Source organism: Lissotriton helveticus, chromosome 8 (assembly GCF_964261635.1).
Source record: "Lissotriton helveticus chromosome 8, aLisHel1.1, whole genome shotgun sequence".
Classification (NCBI taxonomy): domain Eukaryota; kingdom Metazoa; phylum Chordata; class Amphibia; order Caudata; family Salamandridae; genus Lissotriton; species Lissotriton helveticus.
Window position 1 is genome coordinate 1,174,763,641 of NC_136069.1, and position 19,735 is coordinate 1,174,783,375.

Genomic DNA, 19,735 nt, shown 5'->3' on the forward strand with positions numbered 1-19,735 from the left:
AGAGCTCGAGGTTATGTTAGACCGTCGCCTCTCGAGTCTTTAGCCAGGTATCTACCCTCTCTGTAGCCAGTGTTCCCTATGCTGCACCCCCACCACCCCCACCGGGCCAGGGTCAACTTTCCTCATGACATGTAGGCGTAATCCCTCCGCCGGTCCTCTCGGTGCCAACCCCAAAACCAGCCCTTCTGTGCCAGTGTCACCCCGTCGCCGTCAAACACCTGTCGCCCAGTGCCGGCTCCCGGCTCTCCGGGGCGGCCGGAGGCCTCTACCCTGACCCCCTCCGGACTCCGGCGCGTGCCCGGCGGCCCCCGGCCCGGTCTGCCCCCTGTCCTCAGATGACAGCGAAGATGGCGCCTGTCCGTGTTTACATGTGTGCCGCGCCGCAGGCAGGGCAGCGAGGGCAGCCCCCGGCGCCGGCCCAGCCCCGGAGCCCCCGGCCCCGGCGGTAGGCAGGGCGGCACTGCGGAGGGAGCGCGGGAGACTCCCCCGGGCAGCCCCAGCAGTGCTGCAGCGGCCGCGCAGACACCGCCTCCTTCCTGCGCTACCTGCCGAGCCCTCCTCCTCCTCCTCCCTCCTCCAGAGCGCAGGCGGCAGCGGCAGCGGCGGCCGGGACACCGCTGGGGAGGCTGCGGGGCCGGGACACCGCTCTCTCCCGCGGGAGCCGCCATGGAGCCCGCCGCACCCGCCCTGGGGCTGCTGCCCCTCAGCGAGGCCGAGCAGAAGTGCTACTCGGAGCTGTTCGTGCGCTGCCAGGCGGAGGGGGCGGGCAGAGGGACCGCCGCCGGGGGCAGCAAGGTGGGCGAGCTCTTCAGGGCAACGCAGCTGCCCGCGGACACTCTGCACCAGGTGAGAGCGTGCGGCTGGCCGGGCACGATGCGCCCACATGCAGCCTCCTGCACAACAGCACTAGCGTCCAAAACACTTCCTGCCACTGACCACACATCACTTGCAATTACTTTGCATCAAGTTGCACATAAAAAAATTCCTTTACATTCTCGGTTCACCCTCTTTGCTTGCCATATTACCAAACCGTTTAAGTTTCTTTGGGGTGGATGTAATCCGGTTTGTGATTCTCTGTAAATTTAACACGCCTGAACTCTCGTGTCAGTCTACAGGTATTCGCATTCTTTCAAAGCCTTGTTTACTTCAAATATCTTTTCAGATTAATCTACAGGTAGTCACTTTTTCCTCGTGCATAGCATGGCTCGCTGCTGCACGTATACTTTTCGGATGTTGAACAACATACTTTCTTTGCTCTCTTCAGATATATCCTTGGTTCATTGTTTAGCTGAGTATGTTTCCTCCATGCTTTGAATATGACAGAATGCAAGGAGCTTTGAAAACCAAGTGTGCAGCCACGTGTTTTACTTATTTAAAATTACTTGTGTTCTTCTGGTCTGCTAGATTTTTAAATTTCAAATTCCACTTTGGAGGCAACTTTTGCACTTCCTGGGCTGGCAGAATTAGATGGTGCTGCATTTACCCCCTAATACAATGTTTCTGGTTCTGCTCATGAGTGTTGTATTGACCGACGAGCCCAGCTATGCCACGCTTCATTCTTCTTGAGAGATTTTTATTCTAATTTTTTTTCTAATTAGACTGGTACACGCACGGTACAGTGTAATTGAGACCTGAAGAGCAGTGGAAGACTGGCATTTGCACTTGTTTTTGCACTACCACCTACCACCAACAGAGCACAAATTATGGTTTCATGCTTTTACCTCCGCCATTACGTTGGTAAGAGCATGCACAACAAGTAAAAAAGAATACTAAGAGCCAAAAAATTGTATACAAAGTTTTTAAACATTGAGCTCTAAAAGACTCTAGACTTTTGCTGACACCTTATGGTTTGTTAGGTGGTTTTGTATAGCTCTGCCTTTGCCAATTCCTTGGTTCTTTTGACATTGTTGGTTGTCGCAAAATGTAGACTACTATTACATGCAAGTTGCGGGTTTTCACAATTGGTAGAGGTGTTTAGGTGAAGAGTCTTCTTAAAACCTTCTGCCTGAACTGTGTGGACAATGCCTTCTATAGGTTTTGTTTTTTTCCCGAAAATGATGCTGCACGTGGTGTTAATTAAAAAAACATGTCAATTGATAAGTGTTGCCCACGTGCTGTTCCTTTTCGCTGCCGTTTTTTTTTGGGGGGCTGTCACATCTCGTGACTGTCCACCAGGCCCATATCCGCATTCCCAGTTGATGGTCTTTCCTGCATAGAGTACCATAGGTAATTGATTGGGTGAAATCATGCGATTTTTCAGCTAATCTGCATGCACGCAAGTCAGTCAATATTGGGCAGTATTTTGTCTTCCTGGTTCTGTGCATCCTTGTCCCATTGACTCACTTTGTTCCTTTCCTTGAGCGTCTGTACGCCCTGTCCATGTCTTTCCATATGTGGGTGTTTCCTTGTCCTCCTGCTCTCCTGTTACCCGAGGGTCAATAGGGAAGTGACAGGGTCATTCTTTCTGCTCCATAATTTCCCTGTACAGTGTTCCCCAGTTTTGGCATCAATTACATCTCCTCTCACTCAGCCTACTTTAAATTTGTGTCATCACAACCTCATGTGTGAGCAGCCTCTTGGTCTGGCCTTAAGACTTCATCAAGTCCTGAGTAGAGCTGGAGCCAGACCAGGGAGTGTGACAAACACTCTCTTCCTTCCTCTCTCATAGAGAGATGGTTTATTGATTTGTAAGGTTAAAGGGGCTTCTAGTTGCATTGACTAGCTGTGTACCTATTACCATGATAAATAGATAGCCTGGCACATGTGATGGGCAGCAGGGGCTCCTCCGCAATGGTGGAGGAACGTCGCCCCATTGGCTCAGAGCCAGCAACTGAAAAATAAAACAATCTTTGATTTATTGTTTTATTTTTCAGCTGCTGGCTGAGCCAGGGAGGGGTGGGGCCGGGCCTTAGGAGGGGGGAGGAAGTGTAGTAGGTGCACTTTTAAGGGTGCATGTCAGTTTGGCCCGGCTGTCTTAGACTGGCCAAACTGACAATGCCACTTACGTTTTCCAACCCAGCTCTATTGCACAGCCGGTTTGGAGAAACAGCACAAACTCAGTTTGCCTGAGCGAACGCTAATCCAGCCTGCTCAGGCCACACTGCTCTCATGATTGAGAGCAGCGCAAGGATTGGATGGGGAGTCGCTGATGCTGTCCCAGGGACTGCTGGGACCAGGAACGGGCAGCAGAGGAGCGCGAGGCGGCCGGCAGCACTAGGCAATTCTTGCATTTTGTTTATTAATAAACCCCCGCCCTTCCCTGCACCCCCTCCACCCGCCCCACCACTCTTTATCTGTGTCGGCCGCCAGTGGTGATGGGAGCCTGAAAGTAAAAGTGAGGCTTGGAGATTTTGATGTGTGATAATGGCATTAGTGTGTACTCTCCAAGGGAATAATAATTTGGGCGATAAGGAACATCAGTGTATCCCAGAATCAGTGGCATAAGGAAAAATGGTAGGGCCCCCTGCAGAATGTGAAGAGGGTCTCCCATATCTCTCATATGTTCATCGGTCTTGGGCTAAATGTGCCTTTCCTGAAGAGCTAGGAGTCCCCCTGTTTTGCAGCCTTGGCCTGAATCTCTTATTTCTTTTGGTAATATTGAGTGGAAAATGGTGAATAGGAAAGGAGAGAGATTCAGTTTCACCAGTCAAGCAAGAGTCCTAGGGCCATATTATCAAGAACAGTGATAACATTATCGCCGCTTTAGCGGCAGGAAAATGCAGCTAAAGCGGAGATAAGGGGCTTGATAATATGCCCTAGAGAATCCTAATAGAAGCCCAGGTTTGTGGTCCTTCGAAGCAGAACCTGGGCTTCTATTGGAATTCTCTAGGGCATATTATCAAGCCCCTTACCGCTGCTTTAGCGACCGTTTCCTGCCACTAAATCGGCGATAATGTTATCGCCGTTCTTGATAATATGGTCCATAGACTTCAATGACTCCTCTGTGTTAGTCATTTTTCACCCACAAGGAAAAGCTCTACAGTAGGTTTTTAGGTGAAGTGAAATCCTGTGTGACCCACAGGACAATAGTCAGAGAACCTAAACTGCAATATTTCCCCTGAAAGTGTAGCTATTTATTACTTAGGGAAACTAGCATTCTGTAAGAATATATGCAGAAAAGCAGTTCAGTTTACTCTGGACTTACATGTTCTTAAAATGTATGGGACCCTAAGGTGTCTCGCTGTTGACGCTGTTGTTTTACTCCACGTCACACTGCTTCCACTTCCTCAAGCGGAGATATATTAACTTAGGAGAAGCAGTTAATTATTTAACAAAGCAGCCGCACAGTAAACAAGCATTAGAAATGCAATCGGGCTCGGATTTATTTGAGTTTGAGCTAATGGCATTGTAAATGCCAATGTATTGTTGCTAAGTGTTATGGAGTGTGTTCATGTGGTGTGTACTGCCAGTGATCTCCTTGTGAGTGTGAGAATATTGCACCGTTACTGCCTGTGATGTCCTTCTTGTGAGTGTGAGAAGCTTGCACCTCTGCTGCCTGTGGTCTCCTTGTGAGTGTAAGAAGCTTGCACTGCTGCTGCCTGTGATGTCGTTCTTGTGAGTGGGAGAAGATTGCACCTCAGCTGCCTGTGGTCTCCTTGTGAGTGTAAGAAGCTTGCACAGCTGCTGCCTGTGATGTCCTACTCACTACTCTACTCACTACTCTACTCACTACTCTACTCACTACTCTACTCACTACTCTGCACTCACTACTCTACTCACTACTCTACTCACTACTCTACTCACTACTCACTACTCTACTCACTACTCTGCACTCACTACTCACTACTCTACTCACTACTCTACTCACTACTCTGCACTCACTACTCACTACTCTACTCACTACTCTGCACTCACTACTCTACTCACTACTCTACTCACTACTCACTACTCTGCACTCACTACTCACTACTCTACTCACTACTCACTACTCTACTCACTACTCTACTCACTACTCTGCACCCACTACTCACTACTCTGCTCACTACTGACTACTCACTACTCTACTCACTACTCTGCTCACTACTCTCCACTCTACTCACTACTCACTACCCTACTCACTACTCTACTCACTACTCACTACTCACTTCTCTACTCACTACTCTGCACTCACTACTTTACTCACTACTCTACTCACCTCACTACTCTACTCACCTCACTACTCGACTCACTACTCGACTCACTACTCACTACTCTACTCACTACTCTACTCACTACTCTACTCACTACTCACTACTCTACTCACTACTCTACTCACTACTCACTTCTCTACTCACTACTCTGCACTCACTACTTTACTCACTACTCTACTCACCTCACTACTCTACTCACTACTCTACTCACCTCACTACTCTACTCACCTCACTACTCTACTCACCTCACTACTCTACTCACTACTCGACTCACTACTCACTACTCTACTCACTACTCTACTCACTACTCACTACTCACTACTCTACTCACTACTCTACTCACTACTCACTTCTCTACTCACTTCTCTACTCACTACTCTGCACTCACTACTCTACTCACTACTCTACTCACCTCACTACTCTACTCACTACTCACTACTCTGCACTCACTACTCACTACTCTACTCACTACTCTACTCACTACTCTGTACTAACTACTCTACTCACTACTCACTACTCTACTCACTACTCACTACTCTGCACTCACTACTCACTACTCTGTAATCACTACTCACTACTCTGCACTCACTACTCTGCACTCACTACTCACTACTCTGCACTCACTACTCACTACTCTACTCACTACTCTACTCACTACTCTACTCACTACTCACTACTCACTACTCACTACTCTGCCCTCACTACTCTGCCCTCACTACTCTTCCCTCACTACTCTGCCCTCACTACTCTGCCCTCACTACTCTGCACTCACACGGACAAACAGTTGTACGGCAACACTCTCCGTAGAAACCTTCTTTTAAACATAAATATATTTTATTTCATGTTAAGAAGTATATATAAATAAAACAAATATTGTTATTACAAAATATGTGAATAACTTTTAGTCAATGTAAGTATTTCTTTAAAAAACATTACATTATTTCAAATAAATTCTATACGTAAACTTTAAGATGCATGCAGAGGGGTGGGGGCAAACCTGAATTTGTCAATATTTGTGAAGCACAGCTTCGGCGTTTCCTCTGCACTGGGAGGGGTCAGAATTAAGGGTATGGAAAAAGTTTTTTTTTTACACAGGCTACTTTTGCCAAGTGTCTGGATTCCGACATTCAAGTTGGAGAAGTTCCTCAGTTTAATTGCATCTTTGCCCGTGTAAATATGAGCCACAGGTGTCTTTGCCCTTTAAACGAAAGCCTCTCTCCGTTCTGGGGCTTTGGAACTCTCCCCGGCCTTCGGCGTGCCTGGCAGCGCCTCTCCTGCCTCTTCGCGGTGAAACTGACCCGGCCCTACCAACGCTCACGCATCGGGCGTGAGCACGCCTGTGCCGGCCCCGGCTCTTCCTCTCGGCTCGAGGACAGAGTTAAAGGCGGGCCGGCCCAGCGGTGCAGGAGGGCTCCGGGAGCAGTGCGGGCGGCAGGGGGAGGCTCGGAGTCCTTGACGGGGAGTGCAGACGAAGCCTTCAGCTTTCACTCACCCGTGGGGGCTCTGGGCACTCGGCGACTTCCAAGGATTCCAGCGGGAGGGGCTGGAGCGCGCTCACGGCTGCAGGCAGGCACACAGAGCAGAGCGGTGCGAGTCTGGTGAAAGGAACGGCTCGCACCGCGGGGGATATTAACAGTACCTTGGCACTTGCAGGCAGGAGCGGCAACCAAGGGGAAGACAAACGTTGCGGGCCCCTAGCCCGAGCATGTATGAGTCATCTTCTGTGAGCCTCGCCTGCTGCCTCTCGTCATTTAACATTGAACGCGCTCACCGCTGTGAACGCGTTCGCATCATCTGGCTTGCATTACACGGGCACTCTGACAGCTCGTAATTAAGATTAATCACTCTGCCATGCTCGTTCTCGAACACAAAATGCCACATCGGGCACGCGTACATTACTTACAGCCTATCACTTCAAGGCTACTACATACACAGCACAGGGAAGACGAATCACTGACCAGATGCCAGAAAACGCAAAGGAATGTGTGGAATTCCTCTCACCAAGGCCCTTCTTCTTCTTCTTCTTTTTTTTCTTATAACATTAGGATCTCTTAACTCCTCCCAGGGGGAGGAGTCCGAGCCCTAAAAACTACCAAGGGTAGTAAAACAGGGTTCATGTAATGCATACATAATTGTATCCGGAAAATTACCAGAGGGAGGCTGCAGTAAGCAGGAGTCTATAAAAGCATTGAATGAAAGGAGAACATGGAAAAATAACATCAAGATGATAATTGAATGCCCCTTACAACTTTGTGTTTTCCTTACTTTTACTACTTTTCCCAGGAAACAGCCATGTTCCAACCAGACCCCTAAGTAGTATTGCCCTACATTTGCCTTTGGTGGTAGGTTCAATGTGTGGGCTCAAGTATCTGCTAATCTCAGTTTTTTTTTAACCCTGATCTGGGATTTATGTCAGTTGATGCTTTTTTTTGGTATGCCAAAGTCGAAGTTTGATGCACAGAAAATGTAACTCATGGTCCAGTGTTAATTTAACTATGAAAACCTTACTGGTAAGTGTAGTACCGAAGGAAGGTCTTTTGTAAGATCCTGAGATGATTTTGAGTTCACATGGTTGCTGTATTGCTCAGTACCTTGTGACTCGCTGGTGGAACTACCAAGCCCATGGATGTAATTTGGGAGTAGTCGGCGGTCGCAATCCAGAGATGAACCCCTTGGCAGATGGTATTCAAAGATGGGAGCACACTCCTAACCTCTCTGCCGGATCGCCCCTTTGCATTCTGGTACATGCAGTTCGTATGACTTGAAGAGTTAGGAAAAAGTTCGTAAGTGTTTCACCAAGGTTGGTGCAAGTAAGTACTTGGTATTTCCAGTATCTCTAGACACGGCTCGTGTTTCGGGATAATATCCCTCATCAGTAGAGATCAGTTCTGGGGTGGCTGAGATGGGGTAATTCCCTCACTTTGCAGGGGGGGAGGGGGCAGGGAGTCCGCGGCCCAGCTGTGCTCATGACGAGCTCATGCCAGTCCCACGCTTGCCCTTACCCACATGTTCCCCCCCACTCTCCTGGATCTCATGTCTGCTCATTATCATTATTATATATGATGCTTATGTGGAGCGCTTTGATACCCTTTGGTCCAGCTAGCGCTATACAAAACTACTAAAAATAAATAAATAAATCACAGTGAATCTGTGCTCATGACGAGCTGAGCTTGTCACAGACCCGCCCACTCATTAATTCTCCCGCACAGGCAGGGAATTAGCCACGCGTGGGCGGGACGCGGCCGTTATGACGAGCTCAGCTAGTCATAAGCACAGCTCCACTGTGACTCATGACGAGCTGAGCTCGACATGAGCATGGGAGGGGTTGAGCAGGTACTTAAGGACAACATTGAGACCAGAGTACTGCTTTCTTAGTTATGGAGTGTTGGGTGTCTGCATGTTTTTTAAGTGGTATGTATTGGTTTGACGGAGCTGTGACTGGCATATGAGGGTTATGTCACACGCTGCTGGAGACTGTGTGGTGTTGAGTATGTGAAGTGTTAAAGGGCCATGTTTTGGTGGTGTGTAAAGTGATTGTGGTACCATAAGATTCCTGACAGTGCTTTGAGGAGAGAAAATGTAAAAGAAGTCACAGGAGGAAATAAATGGGGTACTTTATTTGCTGTCATATTGGTTCTTTGTTGAATGCTTTATTACATTCAAGGGCCATTTTAAGGTTCTTTAGGCAGAAAGTGAGGAAGCAGTGAGGGAGAGAGGGAACAAAAAAAAGAGGGTAGATTGGAGCAGGCTGAGGAGAGAGAGAGTGGAATATGAGAAGTGTTGGAGCATGAGACAGTAGAAAGGCTTATAGAAGTTAAGACCGGTCATTCCATTAATGCACCTACTTAAGAGGCTGTTACAAATTGGCCATGTCGACCCTGTATTTCTTTTTTTTTTTTTTTTGTGGTTGGTCAAACAAACACCATTGAGTTAGATAAATATAAGTCCTGTTATATAAGTTTCAAGCAACCCAGAGCGTGAACTATGTAAATGGTCAATATCAATATTTATAATTAAAGTCCACCTGTGCTTTATCCAACTGTCCATCATACTATTTTTCTTTTTTGTATCTTTGCATTTGGAATTTTTGGGGCTGTTCAAGATCCCTCTAAATAAAGGCACCCTGTAATTCCATCTCTGTTTCTTTCCCTGAAAGCCTTGCTTCTCTGAGTTAGAGGAGACAGCAAAATGCTGTATTGACCTCGTTAGTTTTGAGTTGGTACCCTCTCTTCAACCAAAATATGGGCGGGTCTTGTTTCATGGCAGTTTCATATTTTCTGGCGATGCCTTCTGTCACTGCTCTAGTCCAAGCCTACCCACCCACCCAACATTTGGGACATGTTTTTTTGCCAAGAGCTGATAACAAACACTTGAGTAAATGTGATCAAGAAAGTGATCACAATCACCAGCATGACCAAGGACAGAGGATGGTTATGAACACTACTTGGGATCCACTATTGCTGTTCTCATTGGGTGATCATAAACATCCCTTTGTGTTAAAGTTACTTGTGTGGAGGATGGAGCTGCCCACAGGAAAATGACAGGGTCAGCCCATCTCCCGCCCCTTCCTTCTCCATTGACAAGAGCAGCCCCTGTGGAGTCCCACCTTTGTGTTTTCATCGTGAGCCATTAACCAACACAGCAAATCTACTCTGCCCAGCAGCATTTCCTGTTTCATTGAAGCTGGAAAGCGTCCTTGAAGAAAAGTCCAACTTGATTAGCTGGCTTCCAACTGAAACTGTGCCTTTAGACATTATTGCCACTAGGCTGCTGCTTATTGCCAGGGATAGAGGATAAAAAGACGAAGGTTCCTTCAAGCCTGTTGTAGAACTTTTTCATAACACCCCTGCACGGATTCCAGCATTGGTGCTGCCCCGGATGTTTTGAGTGACATGTTGCCCTTCTCGTCAAGTCTGGGACTAAAGGCCTGATTTAGAGTTTGGTAGTCTTAGTACAAACCATCAGGATGTCAGAACTTTGATGGACAACTGCCCGCCAAATTTAGAGATGCCCACCAGCCCAGCGTCCATCTATGTACTTTGAAGGAAACTTCTGTTGTAGTTCCTGTCCGTGTACTAAAAGTGTGGTAGACAGCTGCCATTGGTTTTGAGATGTTTGATTGCAATAAATGGTTCAAGAGGTATTTCTGCTTTAATCCCACCAGATGTAGTTTAGGCAACTATACCTGCTCGGTTGTCTAACCACAGGCCTGATCGACCACCAGGGTGAACCATAACCACAAGATCCTGAAATAATGATCCCACGATGATGTATCCCATGGCACCATACTAGTAATATAGCATAAACTGTGCCATTGGACTTTTTTTTTTTTTAAACTTGTTTTTATTAAAAACACTTCCACTGTATCTCATACAAAAGACTTGCATATATGATTCAGGATCTTATAATCAAGCCATTGGGCATTTTTTTTATTGCATTAAATCAAAGCTTACATTTATTGTAATTTTACTGTTTATGCTTTGGATTGTTTCACAAATGTACTAGTAAAGTTAACAGATTTGGTGGTGGGATTATAAGTTGGTCCCTGAGTCACAGGCAATAACTTTAAAGTCAATAACTTCTCCTTAAACTCCCATGTTAAATTATTTCAGCACTCTGGACAGCCCTGGAACTGTCCAGGATGCTGAAATACTGCCTCCAGCAGCATGGGCCTATGATTTATTATGGGCAGTACTCATTGTGAGCAATTACTAATCAGTAGGAAAAATTATCACAAATGGCACAGCAGTGGGTTTGGGATTTCCATTTAAGAGTGGGCTGAGTCAGATATTTGTGGTGCTTATTAGTCTTTATTTGTATTGTTTCCCAATTTTAAATTGTCAATAAAGCAGGATTCACTTTTCCAAGTAGTACCCCTGTCTAGACAGTTCATCTTTATTGTGATTGTAGTAGTAATGCTATTCTTTATCTAGTCTAAACTTTCACACCACTACCCAATCGCTAGGCCTCGACTGACCAATCAAACTACACCAGAAAATAAAGGTGTGCAGGCTTTCTGTAAAAGACTCCTCATGCTTGCCAGTAGGGAGCACATACTGCCTCACCTTTGATCCTGCTAGATCAGGTGTCTCTAACCTTTTCTGTAGTAAGAGCTACTTAACTTCAGTGAAAATCATCCTGAGTTACTAATAGTGATGAAATTGTGACCAGCCAAGATTGTCAGCAGTGATAACATCAGTGCATTGGGCAGCATTTCCAGCATCAATGTATAAAAAGCTTTGACAATTTGAAATTATTGTACATGGGTAAGGCATAAAAGCCATATCTACAATCCCCCTGGCACCAAGGTAATAATGAGTAATACATCTCTCCAACTCAAATAATAGCTTTAAATACATTTTGAAAATTCAACAATTTCTCTTAACATCATCTTGTGAAGTTCTGTAAATACTCGTATTTTCATCTGGAATACATGCTTTTTAATTTTGGTATACATATAATAATCCAACCAAGCAAAAGCTTCTATATTATAAGGCTGGGCAGCACTCAGGAGACCTACTCACAGGTAGCTGGAAAGCTACTGGCATTTAACGATCTACTCGTTGGAAACACCTGTGCTAGACATTATCTGCAACTCATGGATATTCGAGAATACTTCATCATGTTATATTATGAATAGCGTATATTAAACTGTTTCTATTCTTATTCTCATTTTCTGAAGAATATAGTATTCCCAATGTCGACATAAAAATTTAAAAAAGTTACATGGTTATTAATTGCCTCCATTGACACAAACAAGGTGGTGGCTGAGATAGTTAGCACACCCAACGTAAACAGTATAATGAAATAGGTATAAGTCTGTTACGTCAATGTCCATATATCCATTGGTGCTCTGCAGGAGGGAGAGCCGCCTGATCTTCCTCTATTGAAAAGAGCTTATCGAAAATTTGAGAGATTTTCTCCCAAAAAATTACGGTTCAGATGTTGAGTTGCTGGTATCCATGATTCTTTATTGGACCATACAAATTATTTTCTGTCATATCCTGCCAACACGTGTTTCGTCTATTGCTGATGTTTAGACAGCAGACTTCATCAGGGCTAAAATATAAACATAAATATATTATAGAAAATAACTTAAGGAGTATTTGTTATCCTGTCACCTGGGTCAATGACCCTAGAAGCACCCGTTGTGTGCTACATTGGGTCATGTTAGGGTATCGTATGGTGTTCTTTCTCGCGTCCAACACTTTCCAGGAATTCATGCTGTTTGAGGTTCTTTAGTATCTTCTTGCAGCTTTTTGTGTATAGCTGAGGCGCATTATTCTGCATTGTGAATGCCACAGAGACATGTTGACAGACTTTGGGCACGTGCAGTTTCACAGTGCACTGTTCTGTTGTGGCTGGTGATGTACCGTAATTCAGAAAGCCACCTCCCAGGAGAACTCTGATCTTAAGCTGGTATGAATGAATCCCACACCTCTCCTCCACTTACTGGTGAACCTCAGTTCAGTGTGCAAATAAGGCATTTCTGTCTCATCCCCAAAAACACTCCTCATGTACTTCTTGTACACCTTTTTACCTATTCACATAATCTGTAAAGTGCTCTGATACCCTCGGGTCCAGCTAGCGCTATATAATACTAAAAAATAAATACATAAACCCTGGAATTGAACTGTATTGTAGCAAATTTTACTTTGTTGCCAGGACAGTTGCTGTCTCAGGGGGCGGGCCAGAAGCACATGACAAGCTGGCACAAGTTCTGTCACACACGACATTTCATGGATGCTCTTCAAATGTCTGTCTTCTGTAATTACAGAGTCTCATGCTCTGTGTTTTATCTTAATCTATAATTACTTCACTGTGTTTGCCTCACAGCTTCATGAAATTTGCCACTGATTTTCACCCCATATTACTATGCAAATCAAATGTGCTTCATTTTGTGCCACAAGAAATGTCAGTCTTGCCAAGATATTTCTCTTCTTTCCCTTGCCCTCTAGACTATACAGATGTCATTCCTTGCATTTTACCTATCAGGTTTTCTGAAATCTCTTTTCAGGATTGTATCTACATCTGCCTTTCTCCTTCTAGCTAAGTTAGTTGCAGGTTTTAGGACCCAGTCTTCTGGTTGAGGCCTCATCACATTTTCACAAACTAAATTTTGTTCTATGGTAAGACCTCAAAACATTCAGAGTTCGTGTTGTGGAGACATATTCTTGCCTTATGAGAAGCAGGCGTCCCTCATGGGAGCAACGTTAATGGATTCCAACCAAGATGGCAGGCCTTCTAGATCGTTTGAACACAGGAGATTTCTGTGGGTGTATGCATGGAGCTGCCAATGGTAGCTTTAATTTGGTATTGCTGCTTCGTTGTACTTCAGAGAAATTCAACATATTATCTGTGTTGATAGTACATTATTAATAGGGCTCCCGGTGTTACGGTATTTCTTTTTTTCGACATTTACCGCCTGTATTTATCCATATTTATTTTTTGCTATTTTTTTGCCGCATTCATCTATTTTAATTTTGTGTTTTCTGTATAAATGAAGCTGCAGCGGGTATTTTTCCACATTTATTTGACTGGTAAATGTATACTCGCATTTTGAATGTCCAAATGGTTTCAGCGGTATACAGTGCAACAGCGTTATCTGACAACACTTGCATTGTAGAATAGATTAAATAACTGTAGATCTGCACTTAATTAAGCCTAAATTGGAAATCTACTGTCTTTTTTCATCTGCCCTACCTCTAATTCTGTACACCTACTGACCTGGCACTTATGATTGGTGGTAGAAAAAATCATCCAAAGAAGACCTATTTTTCTGTATTAAAAAATAAATTCAGACAGGAAAGTGAATAGTTTTCTGTCTGTATTTATCTGTAAAAATCAGTAAAAATGGAAAACTGGAAGCCCTAATTATTATCGTCATCTTCATCATCATCATTATTCAACATAATTATTATCGCAGGTACTACATTATCATCATCTTCATTGTCCTCTTCATTATCATCATCATCATCTTCATCATCATAATCATTATTCAACATCATCATCCCTGTATAGCTGCCTAGAAGAGGGCCAGTGACCTAAATTTGCCTAACGTTACTGTCTTGCAGGCAAATTATCTTCTATGGGGGGGAAACGCTGCCTCTAAAGGTATTGCAGAGCATTCCAAACACAGAATTATATCCATGTTGTTCTTGAGGGGGACATCTTATGAGGGAAGCAATGGCACGCACTTGCTCTAAATTACTGGTCTGGAGCCCTCCTGAAACATCTGAATCTGATCTGAATACTTCAGCTAATTGTAAGATGGAGGTTGCTAAGAGTACTCATAGTAAGTAAAAACATATGTTCAAAATTAATGTTAATATGGAAAAATATAAGAGGAATCTTTTATAGTGAAGCAGTAAAAAAAATGTTGTCTGCAATGGCAGTATAACGCATCCCAGTGTGAATTTAGAACCCCACTCCTCTTAGAAACATCTGGGCACTCCCTAGAAAAATCCAGCCCTCATCCCAGGGGAAGTGAGAGCAAAGTTGTGTGAGAGAATGGTAGTGGGTGCAGAGAATGAGAAGAACAGGCGGGGAATGAACAGAATGAGCTACTCCAGAACTAGAGCCTATTGCCGTAGTTAAACATAAAATAAATTAGTAGTAGGTGTAGTGCGAGAGAAAGGTCATAGCAACACACCTGGACAAGTCTGTGGATGCGGCGTTAAGGTGCTGTGCTATGGGCATTTAATATTGTCCCCTGGTCTGTAGACCAGAGCAAGATGTCTAAAGGTGTACCTCCTCACGGGTTCTCTTCAGAAGCTTTTCCTTACCCGCTGCTCCACTTTAGAGAGCCTTTTCTTCCGAATGGATATGTTGTTTAGGGTATCTTTCCTTATTGAATGGATCCTACTCCAGGGAGTCTTCCTCCTCACTCCCTTTTGGGAACCTTTCCTTGCTCATACTCAAGATTCCATATGAATATTTAGGAGCTGCTTTAATCTACTTTGAAAAAGGATGTTAGCCCTAGCTCATTTTAACAAAGATATTTGTACTGACTTTTGCAGACTGGCAGATGGCCTCAAACTAGACATCTTGGTGGTATGTCTTGCTGTGTTCATGTCCATTTTCAAATGGCCGATCACGTTGTATGGTCCTGTTTTTACTGCAGAAATTCTGCAACCTTACATAAGTCCACATTGCCATTACTAGGATAATTGACCCACGGCCACTTTCAGACCTACAGTCTATGACAACATTTTCCGCATTCTGAAGAAAATAATTATCAGTGAGTATACAGTATATAATTGGGCCACTGATTATTCATTCAAAACACAGGAGCTTAGAGGGTAAAGCTAGTCATAGGTCGCCCTCCACTCATCATATCACATACAAAAACAAGACCTAGACCTGTTTAGGCACATAAAGATCTATCCTTATATTCATGGGTATACCAATTTCTGCAACAATATTGCATCAAACAACTCCCTTATTTTTAGTTAGTTAGGGTAGTTGGTATAGCCCTGGATGGTGCCTCTTTTAACAAAACGCCCGTTCCAAAAATTAAATCAGTTGTGAGACATAAACACTCATACACCTTAGTGTCCTCCGTACAACATAAATGACAAAAAAATGTGAGTGAGAGCGAGAAAACACCTCACGGGCGCACCACCATCGGGAACCTGGCTGGTACTCACCAGGGTTGCCCTGTTCTCATCATCGGTGTTTTCAAGCTCAGAAAGGAAAGGAGAAAGTGTCCAAAACACAAAGGAAGATTTGTGTAAATAGAATATGCAGTGGAAAAGGAAGATCAAAGAAATAGTGATCTACAAAGAATCCAACAACGTGTAAAAACACATAACACACGACAACACAAATAAATCACTTTATTATTTTGCTTGTGTTGGGTGTGGGGATCTAAAAATAGTAAGTGAGGTCACTACCTATCCAACCACCACTACTATTGTACTTGCCGACATGTTTCATTGCCATATAGACATTTAGGCAATTTCTTCAGGGCGTCATAAATTTTAGTGCCACTGCATACTGACCATTTTAGTCTGCACAACTGAAATAAAATAAAATAGGTACACCGAGTTTAGCAACCTGTGTGTGAGGCTCACGCCAACTTTAAACCAAAACGCATACACCTTTTTCATATTTACCCTTTAACGGCCATTTCGCTCGTACCGGCCGCTGGATAGCTATTTAATGAAACTGTAATTACAGTGTTCATAGAGGGATTTCCACGTCGATTTACTGCGGGAAAATAATCAACATAAATTACAAGTGTTTAGAGAGGTAGCCCCAAACAATTTGATGCTTACATATTATTCATTTATCGTATGTCTTAGCATTATACCATCTCTATACATACTGTTCAAAGGCACTCCCAGTATTGCATGTTAATGACTTCAAGATTAAATAAGGGGATTTTTCAGCTAGATTTCCGACTCTCGACTGCTAAATACGAGTGCAACATGGTTGTAAACGCACCCAGTCATCGCGTATCAACAGAATCAGGATTCGCCACCAACTTTCACTATTTGACGAATACTGATTCCAAGCGATCTAGTGTGCACTCAATGGTAATCCCTGGTTGTAAACCCAATGCGGTGTTAGAAGCTGGAGCCCCTACTCCTTACCAGTATAGTGGAAAGCCTCTGCCGTGCACTCAGCCCGTGTTTGTTTGCCGGACCCGGCTCTGGGATATAAAAGGCTGTGATCGCGTAGTCTCGCGATATCCGCGCCGCCATCTTGGATAGGGCAAACTTTCATTTGGAAGCGCTGAGACCACCACGCATAGCGTATCCTATCGCGAGAATTTCAATCGAGACCTCACAACTTTATTTGACACCCATGGGGTATGATATTATATTATATATTCCAGTGCACCTGGGGCACATTGTTATTTATTATTTTGAGAATTGCTTAAGCCATCACTATTAAGGCGTATCATAAGAGGGATTCCTGTTTCCTCTTAATTCTGTTACAATCCACACCCCTTCACATTAAGGCTGTACCATAATGTAAGCACATAGATTTCTTAAGTGGGAGGTAGACTCGTGACAGCCTCAGACACCTGCCATAGGAACAATAAGACATCCTGCGCCTAATGTTACCACTGGACCAACCACCCCAGTAGATGGATATTTTCTGTAGGTGGATATTTTATGTAGGTGTGTTAATTCAACAAAAGGCTCAATGAGTACATAATAAGAGACCGTAGTACTCATCTTTTTCAATGTAGTTTGTTCCATTCAAGGAGGTCGTTAAGCCCAAATGTTTCGCTTTTCTCCTGAAAAATCCATTTTGCTTCCTTAAAACTGAGCAAACGTTCTACTGTATTGGTGTCTCCTGTAACTTTCTCTAGGACAAGCCACTTAAAGGTATGCTTGTTGCTGTAGCAATGCTGTACCAGTTTTGTCGTCAGCTTCCCTGCTTTTGTGGTGCTGATGTGTTCCTGGATGCGAGTCTTTACTTTACGTAGTAGAATGGGAACTACGACAGTTCATCAATTGTAACACTACCAACGTAGTATACAGACTAGACTGTGAGTGTGGATTACAGTATATAGGGTTAACCACACGTAAAGTAAAGACTCGCATCCAGGAACACATCAGCACCACAAAAGCAGGGAAGCTGACGACAAAACTGGTACAGCATTGCTACAGCAACAAGCATACCTTTAAGTGGCTTGTCCTAGAGAAAGTTACAGGAGACACCAATACAGTAGAACGTTTGCTCAGTTTTAAGGAAGCAAAATGGATTTTTCAGGAGAAAAGCGAAACATTTGGGCTTAACGACCTCCTTGAATGGAACAAACTACATTGAAAAAGATGAGTACTACGGTCTCTTATTATGTACTCATTGAGCCTTTTGTTGAATTAACACACCTACATAAAATATCCACCTACAGAAAATATCCATCTACTGGGGTGGTTGGTCCAGTGGTAACATTAGGCGCAGGATGTCTTATTGTTCCTATGGCAGGTGTCTGAGGCTGTCACGAGTCTACCTCCCACTTAAGAAATCTATGTGCTTACATTATGGTACAGCCTTAATGTGAAGGGGTGTGGATTGTAACAGAATTAAGAGGAAACAGGAATCCCTCTTATGATACGCCTTAATAGTGATGGCTTAAGCAATTCTCAAAATAATAAATAACAATGTGCCCCAGGTGCACTGGAATATATAATATAATATCATACCCCATGGGTGTCAAATAAAGTTGCGAGGTCTCGATTGAAATTCTCGCGATAGGATACGCTATGCGTGGTGGTCTCAGCGCTTTCAAATGAAAGTTTGCCCTATCCAAGATGGCGGCGCGGATATCGCGAGACTACGCGATCACAGCCTTTCATATCCCAGAGCCGGGTCCGGCAAACAAACACGGGCTGAGTGCACGGCAGAGGCTTTCCACTATACTGGTAAGGAGTAGGGGCTCCAGCTTCTAACACCGCATTGGGTTTACAACCAGGGATTACCATTGAGTGCACACTAGATCGCTTGGAATCAGTATTCGTCAAATAGTGAAAGTTGGTGGCGAATCCTGATTCTGTTGATACGCGATGACTGGGTGCGTTTACAACCATGTTGCACTCGTACTTAGCAGTCGAGAGTCGGAAATCTAGCTGAAAAATCCCCTTATTTAATCTTGAAGTCATTAACATGCAATACTGGGAGTGCCTTTAAACAGTATGTATAGAGATGGTATAATGCTAAGACATACGATAAATGAATAATATGTAAGCATCAAATTGTTTGGGGCTACCTCTCTAAACACTTGTAATTTATGTTGATTATTTTCCCGCAGTAAATCGACGGGGAAATCCCTCTATGAACACTGTAATTACAGTTTCATTAAATAGCTATCCAGTGGCCGGTACGAGCGAAATGGCCGTTAAAGGGTAAATATGAAAAAGGTGTATGCGTTTTGGTTTAAAGTTGGCGTGAGCCTCACACACAGGTTGCTAAACTCGGTGTACCTATTTTATTTTATTTCAGTTGTGCAGACTAAAATGGTCAGTGTGCAGTGGCACTAAAATTTATGACGCCCTGAAGAAATTGCCTAAATGTCTATATGGCAATGAAACATGTCGGCAAGTACAATAGTAGTGGTGGTTGGATAGGTAGTGACCTCACTTACTATTTTTAGATCCCCACACCCAACACAAGCAAAATAATAAAGTGATTTATTTGTGTTGTCGTGTGTTATGTGTTTTTACACGTTGTTGGATTCTTTGTAGATCACTATTTCTTTGATCTTCCTTTTCCACTGCATATTCTATTTACACAAATCTTCCTTTGTGTTTTGGACACTTTCTCCTTTCCTTTCTGAGCTTGAAAACACCGATGATGAGAACAGGGCAACCCTGGTGAGTACCAGCCAGGTTCCCGATGGTGGTGCGCCCGTGAGGTGTTTTCTCGCTCTCACTCACATTTTTTTGTCATTTATGTTGTACGGATGACACTAAGGTGTATGAGTGTTTATGTCTCACAACTGATTTAATTTTTGGAACGGGCGTTTTGTTAAAAGAGGCACCATCCAGGGCTATACCAACTACCCTAACTAACTAAAAATAAGGGAGTTGTTTGATGCAATATTGTTGCAGAAATTGGTATACCCATGAATATAAGGATAGATCTTTATG

General features: G+C 43.9%; 1 protein-coding gene across 3 annotated transcripts in view; it reads left to right on the forward strand.

The window, feature by feature from the left end:
- Positions 1-433: 433 nt before the first annotated feature.
- REPS2 (RALBP1 associated Eps domain containing 2) overlaps positions 434-19,735 on the forward strand; it is a 1,083,293-nt gene continuing 1,063,991 nt past the window's right edge. For 2 of the 3 annotated variants that reach the window (XM_078658103.1, XM_078658105.1), the window contains exon 1: positions 567-846. In XM_078658103.1, the coding sequence (XP_078514229.1) occupies positions 667-846 (180 nt within the window). In that variant the 5' untranslated portion in view covers positions 567-666. Of the gene's footprint in view, positions 847-19,735 lie in introns of all 3 variants that reach the window. The other variant, XM_078658107.1, reaches the window with a different exon arrangement.